Below are 18,752 nucleotides of genomic sequence, written 5' to 3'. Positions count from 1 at the left end.
TAATTAGTCTCTTTCAAAATTTTACTATTAGAGTGGTTACTTTACCATATATATACACTGTATATACTCCCTTATGGTGTATTGTTCAGCAATGGTGTAATTCCACAGTGGAGCATCCATGTTTATTTGACCTTGGCATCAAGTAGACAAATGGCATCGTGCTGCACTGGGCATATTTGAAATACACATAAGCCATTATGAGTGCATTGGATTGTGTCAGCTTCATTTCGTTCCAGTTATCATGTTATCATGTAATTTCCAAATGACTACATATATATATATATATATATATATATAGTGGCCCAGGAGGACCAGAGGAGGGCTTGTGCCTCCTCTAGTCCACGAGGGGGCGTCCGTCCTGGTTATATTGGGGGCCTCGGGTACAGGGCTTGGAAGCCCAGCCCTGTAGGGACCCGTGGCCACCGCCAGGCGGCGCCCAGGTGCCTGAGGAACCCTGGAGCCCAGCACTTCCGCTACACCAGGAAGTGCTGGGGGGAAGAGAACAGGAGACACCCGGACAGCTTCCGGGTGCACAACCGGCACTTCCGCCACACAGGGGTGTGTCCAAAGGAGAGTGCCGGGAAGCAGCTGGGGCCCATCCGGGTTCCCATTTAAGGGGCCGCCTCCCTCCAGTCATTAGTGGATGTCGGGTGGAAGAGGACAGAGCTGGAGAGAGGACGGGAGGCGGCCAAGAGAAAGGCATAGTGACGGAGAGGCCTGGACTTTGGGGAATCGGTGCAAGAGGTACTGGGGTTCGTGCACTGTAAATATTGTAAAAATAAACGTGTGTTGGGTGAACTTACGACGTCCGTCTGTGTGTGTCCGGGTTCAAGTTCACTATATATATATATATATATATCCTCTTTAATAAAACCCCTGTGTGCGTCCAGGTGTCCGTGTGTGTGTGTCTTCTGGTGTCTTCATGTTCAGGGCCACACGGCACATGTTCAGTCTCTTCCTGTGCATTCCCTGTGTGTGCAGAGAGAGAGAGAGAGAGAGATACACACACACACGCTCAGGCCCGCGACACACACACACACACAGGCGCACACGTGCATTGTTGCAATGTTACTTTTCTTGGTTGTTTATTAGATTACGGATTTTTCAAATTTTCATTTTTTTCCCTGTGCTTAAAACTCATTAAAAAAGGTGTTTTTAGTGAGCGGGTCATAAGGCTATAGTGCGAACTCTTGCAGTGTTAGTTTTCTCAGTTGTTCAAGGTTTTCTTAGTGCTATTCAATTTTTTACATTTAGTTTACTATTACGCTGTGCATTCAATGGTATAATTAACTTTATTTGTGCTTAAAGTCTTAAAAAAATATATATTTACATACAGTTCATACGGTCTGGAACGGATTCATTGTATCTACATACAATCCTATGGGGGAAATTACTTCGGTTCCACCGAGGTTCCACTGTATTACTGTCAGACAAAATTACAGGCATTTTACGGAAATACAAACCAGTATTACTGAGAGAGAAAATTAAAGGCACACAATACAGTGACGCATATTACAGCCACATACAAGGTCCCTCGCCATTTAATATAGACTGTTCATACAAATGTTTATGCACTACTGTTCTAGCGCCCGTTATTTTAACTTAGTAAATATATATATATATATATATATATATATATATTAATATATAGTATATATATATATATATATATATATATATATATATATATACAGGTACACATATACATACATACATTTTATTATACATATATTATATGACCCCATGACCCTGTAGTTAGGATATAGTGGGTTGGATGATGGATGGATGGATGGATATATTATATGATATTTCAAAGGTGATTTAACAATTGCAAACCAAGAAATTCACTAAAAAGGTTTTTGGGGGTTTTAAGGGTTTTTTGGAGGTGGAAAAAAAGCATCACTCACAACCACCTGCTCCTAGCTGAGGACAGTCAAACTGTGATTTTTTTTTTTTTTAATTATTTTTTACTAGAGATGATTTGTATGACAAGTAGTCATGTATGGAATTAATTCGTAAAATGGTCAATTGCGAAAAACATTTTACTTTACCGCCGCAAACAGACACCATAGCATTTTTCTCTTTCAGAATATCCCTTTTACAATGTTTATTAGTGTGTAGCGCTTACTTCCTAACTTTAGGTTATAAAAACTTGGCTGAAATGTGCAAATTTACATAACTTTAAAGTTTTAAATGAGCTGTAATCCATTACTTAGCAAGTTATTAAATCAATAAAATAAAAATAAAAATTAAGAAAATAACAGCACAGAACTAATGTAGGTACTTTAAAGTGTTTTGGGTGCATAGGAGCTCCAAGAATTTTCAACGTACGGCTGTCATGTCCACCTGGCGGCTCTGTTTGTCACATGTGAATTCCCAGACACCATCAACATGTATACTTAATACCGGTAATAACAAATCCAACAGTCTTCTTGATTTTAAAAATGTATTTTTTTTTTCAGTTTAGAAATTTAGTTTTAGGTTTCCATACATCTTACGGTTATGTTGTTAAAGTCTGGAACACGTTATATTTTGGTGAGCTGCTACAAAACATAAAGTTATTTAGCAACTTAAAGATTTGCTGCAGCTTTTAATTGAATGCAGCATTTATTTCTTCTTCAAATATCGAAATTTTGATTTGAACGTAGTGTTTAGTGTTTCACATTTTACTTTTTCAATTTTGTCAAAACTATTTTATATCTGTCTGTCAATCTGTCCATGGTCACACATGTGCGTCCGAGGATCTCCTCACGGTCTTATTTGAAGTATGTGATAATTCTCTGGGGCAAAAAGGTACGCTATCACTAGCATTTCTTTTTCAGTTTCTCCTGCAGCACTCAATGAAAAACCACCCAGTGGCGGCTCTTAGCCCCACTCCTTCCAGTTCGCATAACATAAGAACCTCAGCCACCCATAGGGGGCATCTTTGATGAGCAGAGCTGAGCCACGGATGGAGCTGTTGTGAATGAATTTATTTTTTTAAATTTTGGCCATGGGGACTGTTTATTTTATATGTATATATATATATATATATATATATATATATATATATATATATATATATATATATATATATATAAAATATATATATATACTATATATATATATATAAAATATGTGTGTATAAATAAATATGCTACTAGTTACAAATGTACAAAGCGCATCACAGATCTTCACTTCCTTGAGTCTCACACACACACACACATATATATATATATGTGTGTGTGTGTATATATATATACAGTAATCCCTCCTCGATCGTGGGGGTTGCGTTCCAGAACCCCCCGCGATAGGTGAAAATCCGCGAAATAGAAACCATATGTTTGTATGGTTATTTTTATATATTTTAAGCCCTTATAAACTCTCCCACACTGTTAACATTATTAGAACCCTCTAGACATGAAATAACACCCTTTAGTCAAAGTTTAAACTGTCCTCCATGACAAGACAGAGATGACAGTTCTTTCTCACAATTAAAATAATGCAAATAGATCTTCTTCTCTTCAGGAGCAGAGAATTTCAGAGGGAGAGAGAGAGCTGGCAAAGAAAAGCAAACAATCAAAAAATCAATACTTGTGCTTTTAAGTTTGCGCGCATTTTAGAGGAGCGTCAGTATCTTCTAAGCAAACAGCCTCTGTGCAAACAGCCCCTCTGCTCACATCTCCTCCGTCAGGCGCAGAGAACGTCAGAGAGAGCGAGGTTAAAGCAACAATCAAAAAATCAATACGTGTGCTTTTGTGCTTTTAAATATGCCGAGCACCGCAATAAAGCAGCATTTTTTTAGAGGAGCGTCAGTATCTTTTAAGCAAACAGCACCTCTGCTCACAGCCCCTCCGTCAGGTGCAGAGAATGTCAGAGAGGGTGAGAGAGAGGCAGAGACAAGCAAACAATCAAGCTCCGCGCAGGATGCATATCTTATAGCATTGAAGAGTTTTAGTTAATATGTAATACATGCTCTGATTGGGTAGCTTCTAAGCCATCCGCCAATAGCGTCCCTTGTATGAAATCAACAGGGCAAACAAACTGAGGAAGCGTGTAGCATAAATTAAAGACCCATTGTCCGCAGAAATCCGTGAAGCAGCGAAAAATCCGTGATATATATTTAGATGTGCTTACATTTAAAATCCGATAGAGTGAAACCGCGAAAGTCAAAGCGCGATATAGCGAGGGATTACTGTATATGTATATATGTTTGTATGTGTGTGTGTGTGTGTATATATATATATATATATATATATATGTGTGTGTGTATGTATATATATATATATGTGTGTATATAATATATATATGTGTATAATTATACCGTATCTGCCAAATAATACAAAGAGTATACTACACGTGTTTCGCACTTATTGGGGTTCGCCAGGTGTTTCGCACTTATTGGGGTTCGCCAGGTGTACGCACTTTTGCTTCCCTTCACAGGGATTGAACCTCAGACGTCTCTGTCATTGTGCCATTTGACAGGGTGAAGTTTGGAGTGCAGTATTACATTCTTAAGTCTGAATCGCAATCTGATTATTTGGGTGGTTACCAAAAGTAGGCTTAAAGTTGTGAGTGTGTAAAACACCGAGTTTATTCTTGTATTATAATTTATCTATATATTAATTTGTGTATTTATTTGTATCATTTGTCTTCCTTTTATTGTTATTATTAAAGTGTGCTTGAGTGTAGCAGTCATAACCTGCATGTCTTTTTCCATACAAACAACTGTAAACCTACTTTTGCCCCCCACTGTGTGTGTGTGTATATATCATAAACTAAGATTCATTTTAAAAAATTAAGGTGTGATTCTGACCATTTATGATCATGGTTTTCTCCAGTGGTTGTCTATTTACACTTGTGGAGAGGTGACCCTCTAAGTATTTTGCACCAGAGAGTGGTGACGTGTCATATGATGAATACCGCATGCACCTAAGAATTTCTCAGTATTCTGTGTACATGACTAGAATGACATTTTTAAAACGAAAAGACTTAGTTGTCAAAGTGTGATCCACATGGCTGTCCACATCTTTGACTACTTCCTTCAAATGAATTTTAAGAGCTACAATGAATGAAAATATTAAAACCTAGGATGTTATCTGCTTCTTAAATGTAAAAGAGATTGAGCTTTAAGTCATGCAATCTATGAAACCAAGCCATACTACATCACTAGTGTGCTTTTAGCAGTTTTTCATTAAGTGTCAAGCAGTTGTAAAGTAGAACAAAGAATAAGTGCATCTAACCTCTTGTCGCACTCTTTGCCATGGAAGTTACAAGAAATGAGCATGTCTTCCAGCTGATGTCCAACCTCCTTTTGCTGCTCAGGGCTGAGCCTGGACAGAGCATAGCCAAGACGGTTGTAGTCATGGCTCAGGGCCTCTTGGCTGTTAGTCTCGTTGGAATGTCCATGAACGCTGTCGTCCAGAAATGGAAGTTCCTTCTTTAAGAAGCTGTATTTTGAGTTGATCAGTGACTTCCGTAGTCTGTTGAGGTTGCAGAAGGTGACAGCAGGAAATTTTACTCGAGCGCTGTTGACCAAAGTCACTTTCTCTTGAGAAGGATACTGTAAGAATGAAACGATGAGTTCACTGCACTGCCACACTGTAGAGGCTATGACGAAGAAAACAAAGATGATCCAACAGTTTCGCTGAAATCGAGATTTGGAGCGTAAGATGCTGGAGACCCCATGGGCAGTGGTGTGACTCAGGGTCTCGATGCAAATCCCTTGTAAGGTCACCTTCTCAGAAAAAGTCATCATGCCAGACAATACGAGTTCAGATGAGTAGGTATGGCACTGCCTTTTAAGAAGACAACATTGTGCTGACTGCTATGAGCATTTCTTTTTAGAAATAAGCCAAAAGCTCATCATGGCTAAAAACATGACTTGTTTTTAAAGTAATTCAAAATATCATTGCAGTGGAGAAAAAACAACCTTTTTTTAAAGGTTTTTAGCTGCTATTGGCAAATTATTAGTCCCCCCCCCAAAAAAAATAACTGGATTTAGATATGAGGATTCTAAGTTCAAGGTGTGCCGCGTCTTCCCTTCTGAATGTTGTCTTTGCCACTGAATGACTTCCCCGCCCTCTTTAATGAATTTATATATCCCATCCATTTTCCTATCTTTTAGCTTTATGGATTTTCTTGTTTGTGGCTTACAAATAAGCCCAACCTTCTAGATTCATTAATTTTTCTGACAGATTTATGAGAATTGTAATTGCATCCCTTGAGACACAATGTATCACGGTAAAAGGTTCTCTATTCGCTAAAATATTGGAAATAGGATTGTTTCAGGTAATACGATTTTAATTACTAGCTTAAAACCTCCAAGGAGTGCACAGGTACCCACTTTCTGTAAGCACTTTGAGGCGATGAAACGGCTGATTCTTCCACATTAAAAACTGTCTTTTTTCCAACTGTTGGTTTCCCAGATTGACAAATCTTAACACTTGGTGATACTTTCGATGAGTGAAGGCTCCAGAGAGTTGACCCCAAGCCACTCCTGTGTTCTGTTTGCTTTGTGCGGTTGGAAGGTGAACCTTCGGCCTAGTCTGAGGTCCAGAGTTCTCTGGAGCAGGTGTTTATGAAGGGTATTCCTGTACTTTGCTCTGTTCGCCATTCCCTCATCCCTATAAAGTCTCTGAGTTCCTGCCGCTGAACTACAACCCCACCATGCTTCTCTGTTGGAATGGTATTGTACTGTACAGGTGATGAGCGGTGCCTGGTTTCCTCCAAATGTGTCTGTTAGAATTGGGGCCAAATGGTTCAATTGATAAAATACATTCAAGTTGGATACTGGAGATTTGTAGGTGGCAGTAAGATGGTCAGATTTGTCAAGATGTGCATTGAAAGGCACATTTTAATACATCAGGTCCAGCATTTTATGTCACAAAAAGATAAACATGAGGGTCTTGACATCAGTGTTAATCATTTCTGCTGCAAATTTAGACATAAACATCAACAGAACGATGCAACCCTCCTCCTAGTGGGTAACATGGACACATTCAGACTGCATTTCAATTGGTATGTGCTGTGGCGGACAGCCGGGACGCCACTTTGACACTGGATCCAAGGGAACAACCATGGAGTGCATATTATCTTCCCTGGAACAGTTGGTAGCAGCCCCCCCGGGTTGCATCGGGGCCACAATTGTGTTACACCAGAGCCCATCCCTGTTGGCCACCGCCAGGGGGAGCTTCACGGCTTTCTGAGCCCATTTGGGCGGTTCTTCCGCCACACTCAGATGTGCTGCTGGAAATCCATCATCAAACACCTGGAGCACTTCCGGGTGGACTATAAAGGGAGCCAGCAGCCATCACTCGGGAGCCGGAGTTGGGAGGAGGAGGAGGACAACGCTTGCCGGGAGGGGTGGAGGTGAAGGAAGAATTCTTGTTCTGTGGGTGCTTTGTTTTGTTTTGTGTGCTTTTGAGACTGTGTTGTGTCTGTGGGTGGGTAGATAGATAGATAGATAGATAGATAGATAGAGCAGTATATAACTGATAGATAGATAGATGGTTAAAGATAGATAGATAGAGCAGTATATAACTGATAGATAGATAGATAGATAGAAAGATAGATAGATAGATAGATAGATAGATAGATAGATAGATAGATAGATAGATAGATAGATAGATAGATAGATAGATAGATAGATAGATAGATAGATAGATAGATAGATAGATAGATAGATAGATAGATAGATACTTTATTAATCCCAAGGGGAAATTCACATAATAATCCAGCAGCAGTATACTGATACAAAGAAACAATATTAAATTAAATAGTAATAAAAATGAAAAAAAATAAAAATAAAATTATTGTTCGAATTTACTCCCCCGGGTGGAATTGAAGAGTCGCATAGTGTGGGGTCTGAACGATCTCCTCAGTCTGTCAGTGGAGCAGGACGGTGACAAAAGTCTGTCACTGAAGCTACTCCTCTGTCTGGAGATGACACTGTTCAGTGGATGCAGTGGATTCTTCATGATTGACAGGAGTTTGCTTAGTGCCCGTCGCTCTGCCACAGATGTTAAACTGTCCCACTTTACTCATACAATAGAGCCTGCCTTCTTAACCGGTTTGTCCAGGTGTGAGGTGTCTTTCATCTTTATGCTGCCACCCCAGCACACCACTGCATAGAAGAGGGCACTTGCCACAACCGTCTGGTAGAACATCTGCAGCATCTTACTGGCCAACAGACGAAGAAAAATCAATCTGTTTGTTTAGTTTTCATTTCCTCTGTTGCCAGTTTGTGTCAGGTCGAGCATCTATATAGTGCCTTATTACAGTGCTTACTTCTTAAATTTCTCATTCACACAAATCTCCAGACCCTCTCCTCCTTTTCTCACTCTGATTACATCAAATGAATCCCGTCCAACATTAAATAACATCTACAACTGGATGGTTCACTGCAGTAACAAAAATGTCACAGTTCTCTGAACTTGCTGTAACTCACCATAAGATGTGACAGTTCTTTGAACTTAAAGCAACTTAACATTCCTCGTTATTTACAACTTACTTTTATCCTTACTTTGAATCTTCGCCCTTTCCATCCTTGATCGAGCTGCCCTCCAGTAAGATGTGATGTAGTTCCTTTGGTGGTTGTGATCAAAGTGTTAACGGCTGAGTAAGGGAATGTCTAATATATCCCAGTTTATGTTATGTCCCTTAAATACCCAATTGTTGTAGACGTGAGGTACCCTAATACACTATGCCCACCCTGTAAAATCCAAAAAGGCAGCAGAGACACCTGAAGCTGGGGCCTGCAATCACAGCAGCATATCTTCCATTCAGTTTAAAAATCCTTTAAATAAATCTTAGCATTATTAATTAGTAATATTCCTTATACAGTAAAACAAGAAGAAGAATGAGAGAGAGAACTTCTGTGAAAGGGCTGCCACATCACATGGTGCACAGATAAAGGAAAAATGTTTAAAATATAATTATTACTTACAAAAATGAGTTATATGTGTAATTTACCAAGTCTAATTTTTTTTTTTTTTGTTACAGAAATACTGTTTTTTTTCCCTTCATTTTAAACCTTCATCTCTCAAAAACTGGATGTGAAGAGCAAACAGGTCTATGGAGGAGGCCACTGTTGTCCAAGTTGGTCTGTCTCATCTGGAGCAGCAGGGGAGCTACGCACGGCTGCTCTTCATAGACTTCAGCTCTGCCTTTAATACCATCTTACTCCACAGACTGGTGACCAAACTGTCAGACATAGGACTTCCACACTTCACCTGCCTTTGGATCAAGGACTTCCTGAGTGATTGCACTTAGAGGGTTAGAGTGGGCCATTACTTCTCCACACCCATTAGCCTCAGCACTGGCTCCCCACAGGGCTGTGTGCTGAGCCCCCTGCTCTATACCCTCTACACCCACGATTGCATTCGCTGACGATACCACGGTAGTAGGGCTCATCTCTGGGGTGGAATGAGTCTGCCTACATGGATGAGGTGGGAATGGGGTAGGAATAACAACTTGCTCCTAAATATAGCCAAGACCTAGGAGCTCATCGTGGACTTCAGGAAGAAGGCAGACAACATCCAGCCACTCATCATCAACAGGGACTGTGTGGAAAGGGTCTCCGACTTCCGCCTCTTGGGAATCACCATTAGGGAGGACTTGACCTGGGGAATACACACTGCTGAGGTAGTGAAGACGGCCCAAAAGAGACTCTATTTCCTGAGGGTTCTCAGGAAGAACAAAATCCATGAGAAACTGCTGGTGTCCTTTTAAGCTTCATAGTAGAGAGCATCCTGGCCTACTGTCTCTTTGAGTGGTTCTCCAGCTGCACAGTAGCATAGAGGAAAGAGCTCCACAGGGTCATTAAGGTCACCCAGCAGATAGTCAGTTGTCCTCTCCCCTCACTAGAAGAACTACATAGTTCCTGTTGTCTCAGGAACGTCAAGAACATTCTTCAGGACCCATCACACCCAGGACATGCATTGTTTGAACGCTTGCCTTCAGGCAGACGTTTCAGATCCACAAGACAAATAGACTGAGAAACAGTAACTATCCTTCAGCCATCATCATGCTAAATGCTTGCTAAGTGGTCAATCTGGCCTAGTGCACCTTCATGTTTACAATACAGCTCTACGTCAGCATTGGCTATGGGACAAGTGCAATATGATGTATGTATGAATGGATAATTTTAGTTTTAACTTGAGTAATTGTGTTTTGGGGCAGCATGGTGGCGCTGCTGCCTCGCAGTTAGGAGACCCGGGTTCGCTTCCCGGGTCCTCCCTGCGTGGAGTTTGCATGTTCTCCCTGTGTCTCTGTGGGTTTCCTCCCACAGTCCAAAGACATGCAGGTTAGGTGTATTTACGATCCTAAATTGTCCCCAGTGTATGCTTGGTCTGTGTGTGTGTGTGTGCCCTGCCTGGGGTTTGTTTCCTGCGTTGTGCCCTGGGATTGGCTCCAGCAGACCCCCGTGACCCTGTAGTTAGGATGATGGATGGATAATTGTGTTTTGTTTATATTTTATTTTTGCATTGGAAAATTGCACCTAAATTTCGTTGTACAATGTCTCATTGCTACAATGACAATAAAGATTTTGATTGATTGATTGATTGATTGATTGGGATTGGGATATTGATTTGGAATTAGCACCTTTAAATCTATAGAGAATACATGCAATTTTTGATGGTAGTGATTTTTATTAATGCTATTTTTTGGTATATCAGTATTATGAATAACCTGCAAGTCAGTCACTCATTTTCTAACCCTCCTTGTCCTGAACAGGGTCATGGGGGTCTGCTGGAGCCTATCCGAGCCAGTGCAGGGCACAAGTCCAATAACCTCAAGTGAGCCATGAAATAAAAACAAATACAAATAAATCTGAGAATAGGGAGGAACTGTGATGGATTTTATCCACCTTTGATTGGCTGCTCCCCACCAGACCTGCACATTGAGGTTACCAGGATTTACTATTTTTTGCCCACTATGCATTATGCTGGCATTTGAACTACAATCAAAACTGAAAAAATGTAAAATAGAAAAGAAAAAAAAACCTCTCTAAGTTTTTTGTTTTTTTCTCTCAGTTTCTGTTAGACTAATGACTATAGTTAAATAAACATTTTACTTGTTGTAAGCAATCAGTGTAAATCTCTAAACCTCTTGTTAATGATGGACCCAGGGGAATGCTAATTAGGTGAGAAGATGGTGAATCAGCTGCTTTACACGTTAATTATTGTCATAGGGTATTGGAGGCAACATGTCCCTGATGCAACTTACAGTATATAGATTATGAAATCCTTGGCTTGTTTCTAACCGCTGCCATTCTGTTTATTAAGATGTGGAATCGTGGATCACGGGATTTGAGTGAGCTTACTTGCCTCTTCCTCAGGCACTTTGACTCTTCATTCTACCCCCTGCCTTTCAGCTGTCCTCTTAACTTGACCGGCTATGTCGTATAGCTGATGCTTGCTTGGTTTTAACTTTCCCTGAAATGCTTTTTTTATAGTTTGGTGTTACATAAAATAAGTTGAGTGAATCTGAACAATGTTGAGCAAAAGTTAAATCAAAGTAATCTCTTTGAAGAGCACATACAAATTCCATTTAGACCACAAGTACTTTGAGCTACTGTTTGTATGAAAATGTGCTATATAAATAAATGTTGTTGTTGTTGTTGTTGAAGTAGTAACAAATATCAAAACCTTCTTGAGGAGAAGCTTACAGAATGACGTGGCACCCATCATGTCATATCACCTTGGGGCGGTGATTGATGACCAGTTGCAGTGGTCACTTGTGCAGATTCGCTCTATACAACAGCCACAAGATCAGACCACATCTGACGGAGAACGCAGCACAACTCCTGGTCCAGGCTTTGGTCTTGTCACATCTGGACTACGGCAACTCTCTGCTGGCATGAGTCACCAAGCCACTGCAGAAGATTCAAGATGCAGCAACATGTTCGACCAGTTGAAGTGAACACATCATCTCTTTTTCAGATCACTACATTGGTTTCCTGAAGTGTCACATATTGAGTTTAAATCCTTGATGCCTGCCTACAGAGTAGTCCATGGGTCAGCACCTTCTCTATGTATATGGAGATGCTTGTGAGCTCTTATGCTTCTTCTCAACCATTCATATCAGCTGTTGAATGGTTTCTGGTGATTCCACCTCTGTGTGGCATCAAATCTCAATCCAATTTTAATATGCAGCTCTAAGCAGGTGGAATGAGCTGCCTGTCTTCATCTGAACTACTCACTCCCTCGATGTGTTTAACAAGTGTTTGAAGGCTCTCTTCTTTGGTGAATTCCTGTCTCACTATTAGGTTTTTGATAACCTAGGAATCGTAACTCTTGTATTTTCTTCTGAGCCCTTCACTTGTGTTGATCAGTTTTCTACCCTTGTCCAGTAACACTTCATGCCAAACAGTCCCTAGACTAATGTTTAATAAGAGCGCATGTAAAGGAAATAAATGTAAACATACGAGGTGTGGCAGAAAAGTAATGAGACTGGCAACACTGCAAGCGATCTGGCAACGCTGCGCTGTTGTCCTTGATAGAGCACGTGTATCAGTACCCTCCCATAGCTCAGTGCGAGTTTCAACTCCTTCCGTTGACTACGTGATTTTTGTGACTGCTGTTAGCAAAGTTGTGTTTTGGTTGTGCGTCACGCAAAATGGAACAGCGAAATTTGGAGCAACATTGTGCCATTAAACGGCAAGTGTGACATTTGAAAAGTTAAAACAGGCCTATGGGGAACATTCTTTATCCCGAGCTCAAGTTTTTCGCTGGCACAAATCATTTTTGGAAGGCAGAAAACACGTTGAAGATGAACACCGTTCAGGGAGGACTTCAACTTCGAAGACCAATGAAAACATTGAACGTGTGAACACTCTTGTGAGATCAGACCGTCGTTTAACATTAAGAATGTTGAGTGAACAATTAAATTTGAACAGCTTTACCGTTCATCAAATTTTGACCGAACATTTGCACATGCGAAAGGTCTGTGCCAAAATGGTGCCGAAAAAGTGCCCTCTCCATAACAGAATGTTTGACCTCAAAAGGCATTCCTGTGGTAACCCAGGCCCCTTATTCACCTGACCTCAGTCCGTGTGACTTTTTCCTTTTTCCTAAACTGAAAAATCTCCTCAAAGGACGTCATTTCGGGACTTTAGAAAACATCCAAAAGAGTGTAACGGACATGCTGAAGACCATACCGGTTGTAGACTTCCAGCGCTGCTACCAACAGTGGGAACAACGTCTCCATCAGTGTGTAGCTGCCCAATGGAACTACTTTGAAGGGGATAACATTGATGTTTGAAAAAAATAAAAACTTTGGTAAATAAAAAATCAGTCTCATTACTTTTCTGCCACACCTCGTATTCAGTCTTCTGCTCCCTCTCATGGTCTTTATGAAAAGGAGGCCACATGGACTTGATCCTACTGAATATCATTATTTGCTCTGCTAACGTGGAAAAAATGGTTTACGGGAAAGTCACCCCTCACATTTCACCCCCAACAATTCGCCTCCCATATTTAGCGCCTCACAATTCGCCCTTACCACATTTCGCCTTTCACAATTTGCCCCCTGTAGATAATGAGTAGGTTACAGAAATATAAATAATAAACCTCATTTTTTAATATCTTTTAATTTATTTTGGTTTAATAAATACACGTTAAAATTGCCAAAAAATTAAACACGCCCTTTGCAGATAGAACGTTTTTCACAAACCCGGATTCCATGTTGTTCATCTACTGTTCTCTTTGAAAACACGTAAATGTGATTGTCATCATCTACCAATTTTCTTTTGCCTCTTATTGACGGAACTCTTTTTGCCATTAAAAATTTTTAAAATATTATACGCTGCGGTGTGTGGCGTGGTGGCTTATATATTGATGTTGCACTGTCTGTGACGCGCTGCTTGTTCTTCAGCACCACTGATAGTCAGGTGGTGAAAACAGCAAACACGCACTACGTGACGTCTGTATTGTGTTCGGACACATTAAATTGAATAACGGTGCTGACGAGAAAACTGTGCGAAATCCAGTAACTCTAGCTCTATGGAACACTATTTTGATATTTAAAATAAGATCAAAATAATAAAAAAAACAAATGCAAGTAATAAATCATTTTTAAAAATGTTTAAATGATCCAGGTAGATGAGAGGAAAAATATCTGGGGTGAAGTGTGAAGAGTGAAATGTGGGGGGCAACAAAAATAGCATGGGATGAGGAAGGATCAGGAGAAGAGATGTAGCAAAGGTTGTAACCAGGAATTCAGTTAATCGAGCATCAAAAACCTAAAGAATCAAAGTCAAAAAGAAGAGCAACCACGTTATTAACAAAGTATGAGTTAGGTGTTATCTGCAATCTCGGATGGAGACTTGTCCTAATTAGTGACTTTTTTTTATCTTGTTACTACATAACCTGAGCGACATGTGAAGAAATGGCGGTGCCCATAAAAAAAAAAGTACTATAATTGTTACATAAAGCCATAACTAAAAGACAACGTTATAGATACACTGTACACCGACCAGCCACAACATTTAAAGCACAGAGAGGTGAAGTGAATCACATTGATCATCTTGTTCCACTGGCACCTGTCAAGTGGTGGGATATGTTAGGCAGCAAGTGAACACACCAGCAGAAAAAATGGGCTGGCGTAAGGATCTGAGCGACTTTGACAAAGGCCAAATTGTGATGGCAGGTAGGTGGCTGGGTCAGAACATCTCCAAAGTGGGAGGTCTTTTGTGGTGTTTCCAGTATGCAGTGGTCATTGCCTACCTAGTCCTGGGTGCCCAAAGCTCGGTGTGTGCGAAGTGAAGGATAGCCTGCCTGGTCCAGTTCTACAGAAGAGCTACTGTAGCACAGGTTGCTGAAAAACTGAAGGCTGGCCATGACAGAAAGGCATCAGAACACACAGAGCATCACAGCTTTACTGCGAAGCCACAGGCCAGTCAGAGTGCCCATGCTGATCCCTGTTCCCTAGTGAAAGCAGCTACAATGGGCAGGTGAGTATCAAAACTGGACCATGGAGCAATGGAAAACAGTGGCCTGGTCTGATGAATCATGTTCATTTTGATTATGTGGACGGCCATGTGTTTGTGTGTTGTGTACCTGGGGAGGGATGGCAGCAGGGTGCATTAGGGAAGAAGGTAATCCAGCAGTGTGACGCTCTGGGCAATGTTCTGCTGGAAAACCCTAGGTCCTGGCATTCATGTGGATGTTACTTTGACACAAACCACCTACTGTACCTACAAGTTTTCTAGACCACATACACCCCTTCATGGCAGTGGTATTCCCTGATGGCACAGGACAATATGCCCTGCTACACTCCAAACATTGTTCAGGAAAGGTATGAAGATCAGGACAAAGAGTTCCTCAGGTCTCAATCTGATCAAGCATCTGTGGGTTCTGCTGGGAAAACAAGTCCGAAAAATAGAGGTCCCACCAGGACTTAAAGGGCCTGCTACTAACATCTTGCTGCCAGACAGCATGGGATACCCTCAGTGGTCTTGTGGAGTTCATGTCTCAACAGGTGGCATGAGGAAGGTGGTCTTAATGTTGCAAATGATTGGTGTATATTCCTTGAACTCAAAAACCAATAGATAACAATGGTGAATCAGGGCAAGTGGAATCCATCAATGCTGGCCAACTATTTTTAGACACTAAAACAAGAAGCAATAATTACTGACTACAAATGAAGATCATCAACAAAATGTTTTTATCTCACTAAATACAATTAAAGTTAATTTCATATTTCTCCAAATTTCTATGGGATGTAGTCAGTCTGATATTATATCGGTGTTCACCTTGAAGTTATTTATCACAATCATCAATAATACAGGGCTATTCAAAATGAAAGAGCAGTCAGTCTATCCAACCTGCTATATCCTAACACAGGGGTCTGCTGGAGCCAATCCCAGCCAGCACAGGGTGCAAGGCAGGAACAAACCCCAGGCAGGGCGCCAGCCCACACACACACACCAAGCACAATTTTAGGATCGCCAATGCACCTAACCTGCTTGTCTTTGGGAGGAAACCCATGCAAACTCCACACAGGGAGGACCCAGGGAGCAAACCCAGGTCTCCTTACTGCAAGACAGCAGCACTACCACTGCGCCACCGTGCTCCCAATGAAAGAGCAGATTTTAGAAATGTATTTCAAACAAACTGTATAAGACAGAAACAAATTCCGCACATCACTGGATAGAAGAAAGTTCAAAGTTTGGTCCTGTGGTCCTTGAGGTTGCATGCACTGAACATGAGCACCATGTGTAGCACGACAAACATCAAAACGGTAGACCATTTCTTGCCTCACACAAGTCAACTGGTCTCTAGTTACTGAATTCACAGCTTCCTCAATTCAATGTCGCAAATCTTGAAGATTAGTGGGCATCGGTAGAACAAACACTCTTTCTTTAATGTACCCCCATAGATAAAAATTGCAGGGGTTAAGATCTGGAGACCTGGGAGGCCATAGACGATGAGCAAGATCTTCTTGTCCACCTCTTCCAATCCATCATCCTGGAATGGAGTCGTTCAGGTAATGCCGGACTTCCACACAAAATGATTTCTCTTGTGGTGTTGTCGCCATTTTACTATAAACGAGAAACAGCACTCTGTGGCATTCACTGGTACTTTTAGGCGGGCTATTAAACTTTGAACTTCTATCCAGTGATGTGTGGAATGTGTTTCTGTCTTATACAGCTTGTTTGAAATCTGCTCTTTCATTTTGAATAGCCCTGTATTTTCAGAAACAAAACCTTTGGGAAAAAAATTGGTCATCTTGTGCTATTTACCAAATTCCCTATTCCCAACCATGTCGATTAGAGAATCTACCTGCAAAGACGGGGGTCTCTTTTAAGAGGTTTATAGTACGTAAGGGGTATTAATAAGTTGTCTCCAACTAGATTCCACTTGTTTGCAAGGTGAGTTGTTGCTTTCATGGTATAGTTTGTGGCTTTTGGGGGGGGGGGCACTTGAGGGTAATTGACAAACCCAAGAAGACACCTCTGACACCTTAGGTTGTGAAGGAGGATGGCTTTTATTGTAAAATAAAAAGGTGATACATAAGGAGTGGGAACACAATACAATAGAATTAAAATCAAATAATATGATAAACTAGGCTGACCCGCCTTTTAAGGAGACCGACTTTTAAGTTGACCACTTCTTAAGGCAATTCAATATGTGGATCAATTTGATATTTTATACAAACTCATTCATTTGGTTATATTGCATTTGCGCGGTATTACTTTAATACTCGTAGTTTCTGTTATTTTTGTGATGAAATTTAAACTTTTTTCTATATTAAGGTCACCCTTTTGAACCCCCTCTGATATTTACTATGCGGTGTGGCATTTGTACTCCATCAACATTAATTATTTCCAGAGACATAATTTTGTCTATTTTTCCAGCGCATCGCGCACAAAAGCAGGGGAACGATGGGAGCACCAGAACTCTGCTCACATCATGTCGCTTCGTACCGCAAGCTGCAAGTAATAAGTCTGTGATAAGCGGAATACCGCTACGCTTTCTACTCACGGGACGGAAGGACAATCCCGACCGCTTTTATATAGTAAGAAAGAAGAAGAAGATATCGCAGTCTGAAGTAGAAAATCATCTTTTACCTGGAAAAACAAAACTACAAATCCCATCGTGCATTGCAAAATGGGCGGGGCATGTGTGAAACTGCGTAGCACTCACGAGACAGAAGGACAATCCCGACCGCTTTTATATAGAAGGATGTACAGCCTCAAAGGGACTCGCACAACACAATAAGGACCCTGCCTGGCCCCGGTGAGAGGGCTGGTCTACTTTCCCAATGAATACACTTGTCAGCACTCCTGCTCACCTTCCCCTCCGTCCTCAGACACCTCTCTCCTACTCTTCCTTACTCCACCCTGCAGCAGTGCTTGAAATGGAGGTGGGCTGGTACTCACTGGTACTTCTCGAATTTGTCGTTTGGAGTATCTAGAATTTTTTATATCTACCGGTAGTATTTGTAGTCAGCCAATACTCACAATATGCAGCACCGGCACAACTCACAACCTCGCCAGTACTGTAATGGTATATCTGGTTTTTGACTGATGGGGCAAACAGTCCTCATACCTTAATTCCATCTATCTTGGGGGCTTTGAGTCTACCAGTCTACAAACATAAAATCCACAAATCATAGAGGTTCTATATGGCTACCTCACATTTCTGGTGTGCAACCGTAAAATGATCAAAACTTTTTTTTTACCATTTCAAGTTCTCCTCCTCCCTCATCAACAAGCTCAACTGAACCGCAGTAAGCAACACTTTTTCCAGGCTCTCATCTCTGTAAAACCTCTTGACCAGTAGTCCGAGAGCCAACCTCAGATATCCCTTCAGCCTCCTTAACCTTCCCTTCCCAAAAAGGGCAATGTGACTCCTCAGCAGCTCTTTCTTCCACTTATAGTCTTGAAGAACGACTAGCATCCCCAACTTCTAGTGATGGGTGATTCTTGAACGATTCGTTCATTTTGAACGAATCTTTAATGTGACTCGGGAAGAACGAGTCGTCTCGTGGGAGTGATTCGTTCAGTCGCGATGGGCATTTGCGCAACTTCCTATAGTTTCTGTATTGGAATTGATTCACCTGTTTCGAGTCTTCGGGGAATTGCTCATCACGTGACAGCCCCTAACCAACTCAGTCTGAGCCGGAAACAGAATTGATTAGTTCATCTCTCGAGTCTTCGGGTTCGAGTCATTCGTTCATCACGTGACAGCCCCATAAGCTTAACCTATGCAATCTGAGCCGGAAACAGAATTGAACGAAATGACTCGAAAAATGATTCGTTCATT

At 41.1% G+C, this 18,752-nt stretch overlaps 1 protein-coding gene across 1 annotated transcript in view; it reads right to left on the bottom strand.

Moving 5' to 3' along the window:
- LOC120542725 (amiloride-sensitive sodium channel subunit gamma-2-like) overlaps window positions 1-5,734 on the bottom strand; it is a 57,995-nt gene extending 52,261 nt beyond the window's left edge. The window contains exon 1 of the mRNA XM_039775363.1: window positions 5,223-5,734. Coding sequence (XP_039631297.1) covers window positions 5,223-5,734 — 512 coding nt within the window. The remainder of the gene's footprint in view (window positions 1-5,222) is intronic.
- Window positions 5,735-18,752: the final 13,018 nt, after the last annotated feature.

Source organism: Polypterus senegalus, chromosome 13 (assembly GCF_016835505.1).
Source record: "Polypterus senegalus isolate Bchr_013 chromosome 13, ASM1683550v1, whole genome shotgun sequence".
Classification (NCBI taxonomy): domain Eukaryota; kingdom Metazoa; phylum Chordata; class Cladistia; order Polypteriformes; family Polypteridae; genus Polypterus; species Polypterus senegalus.
The sequence above is the reverse complement of the archived record's forward strand: the minus strand, read 5'-3'. Positions and strand labels throughout refer to the sequence as shown.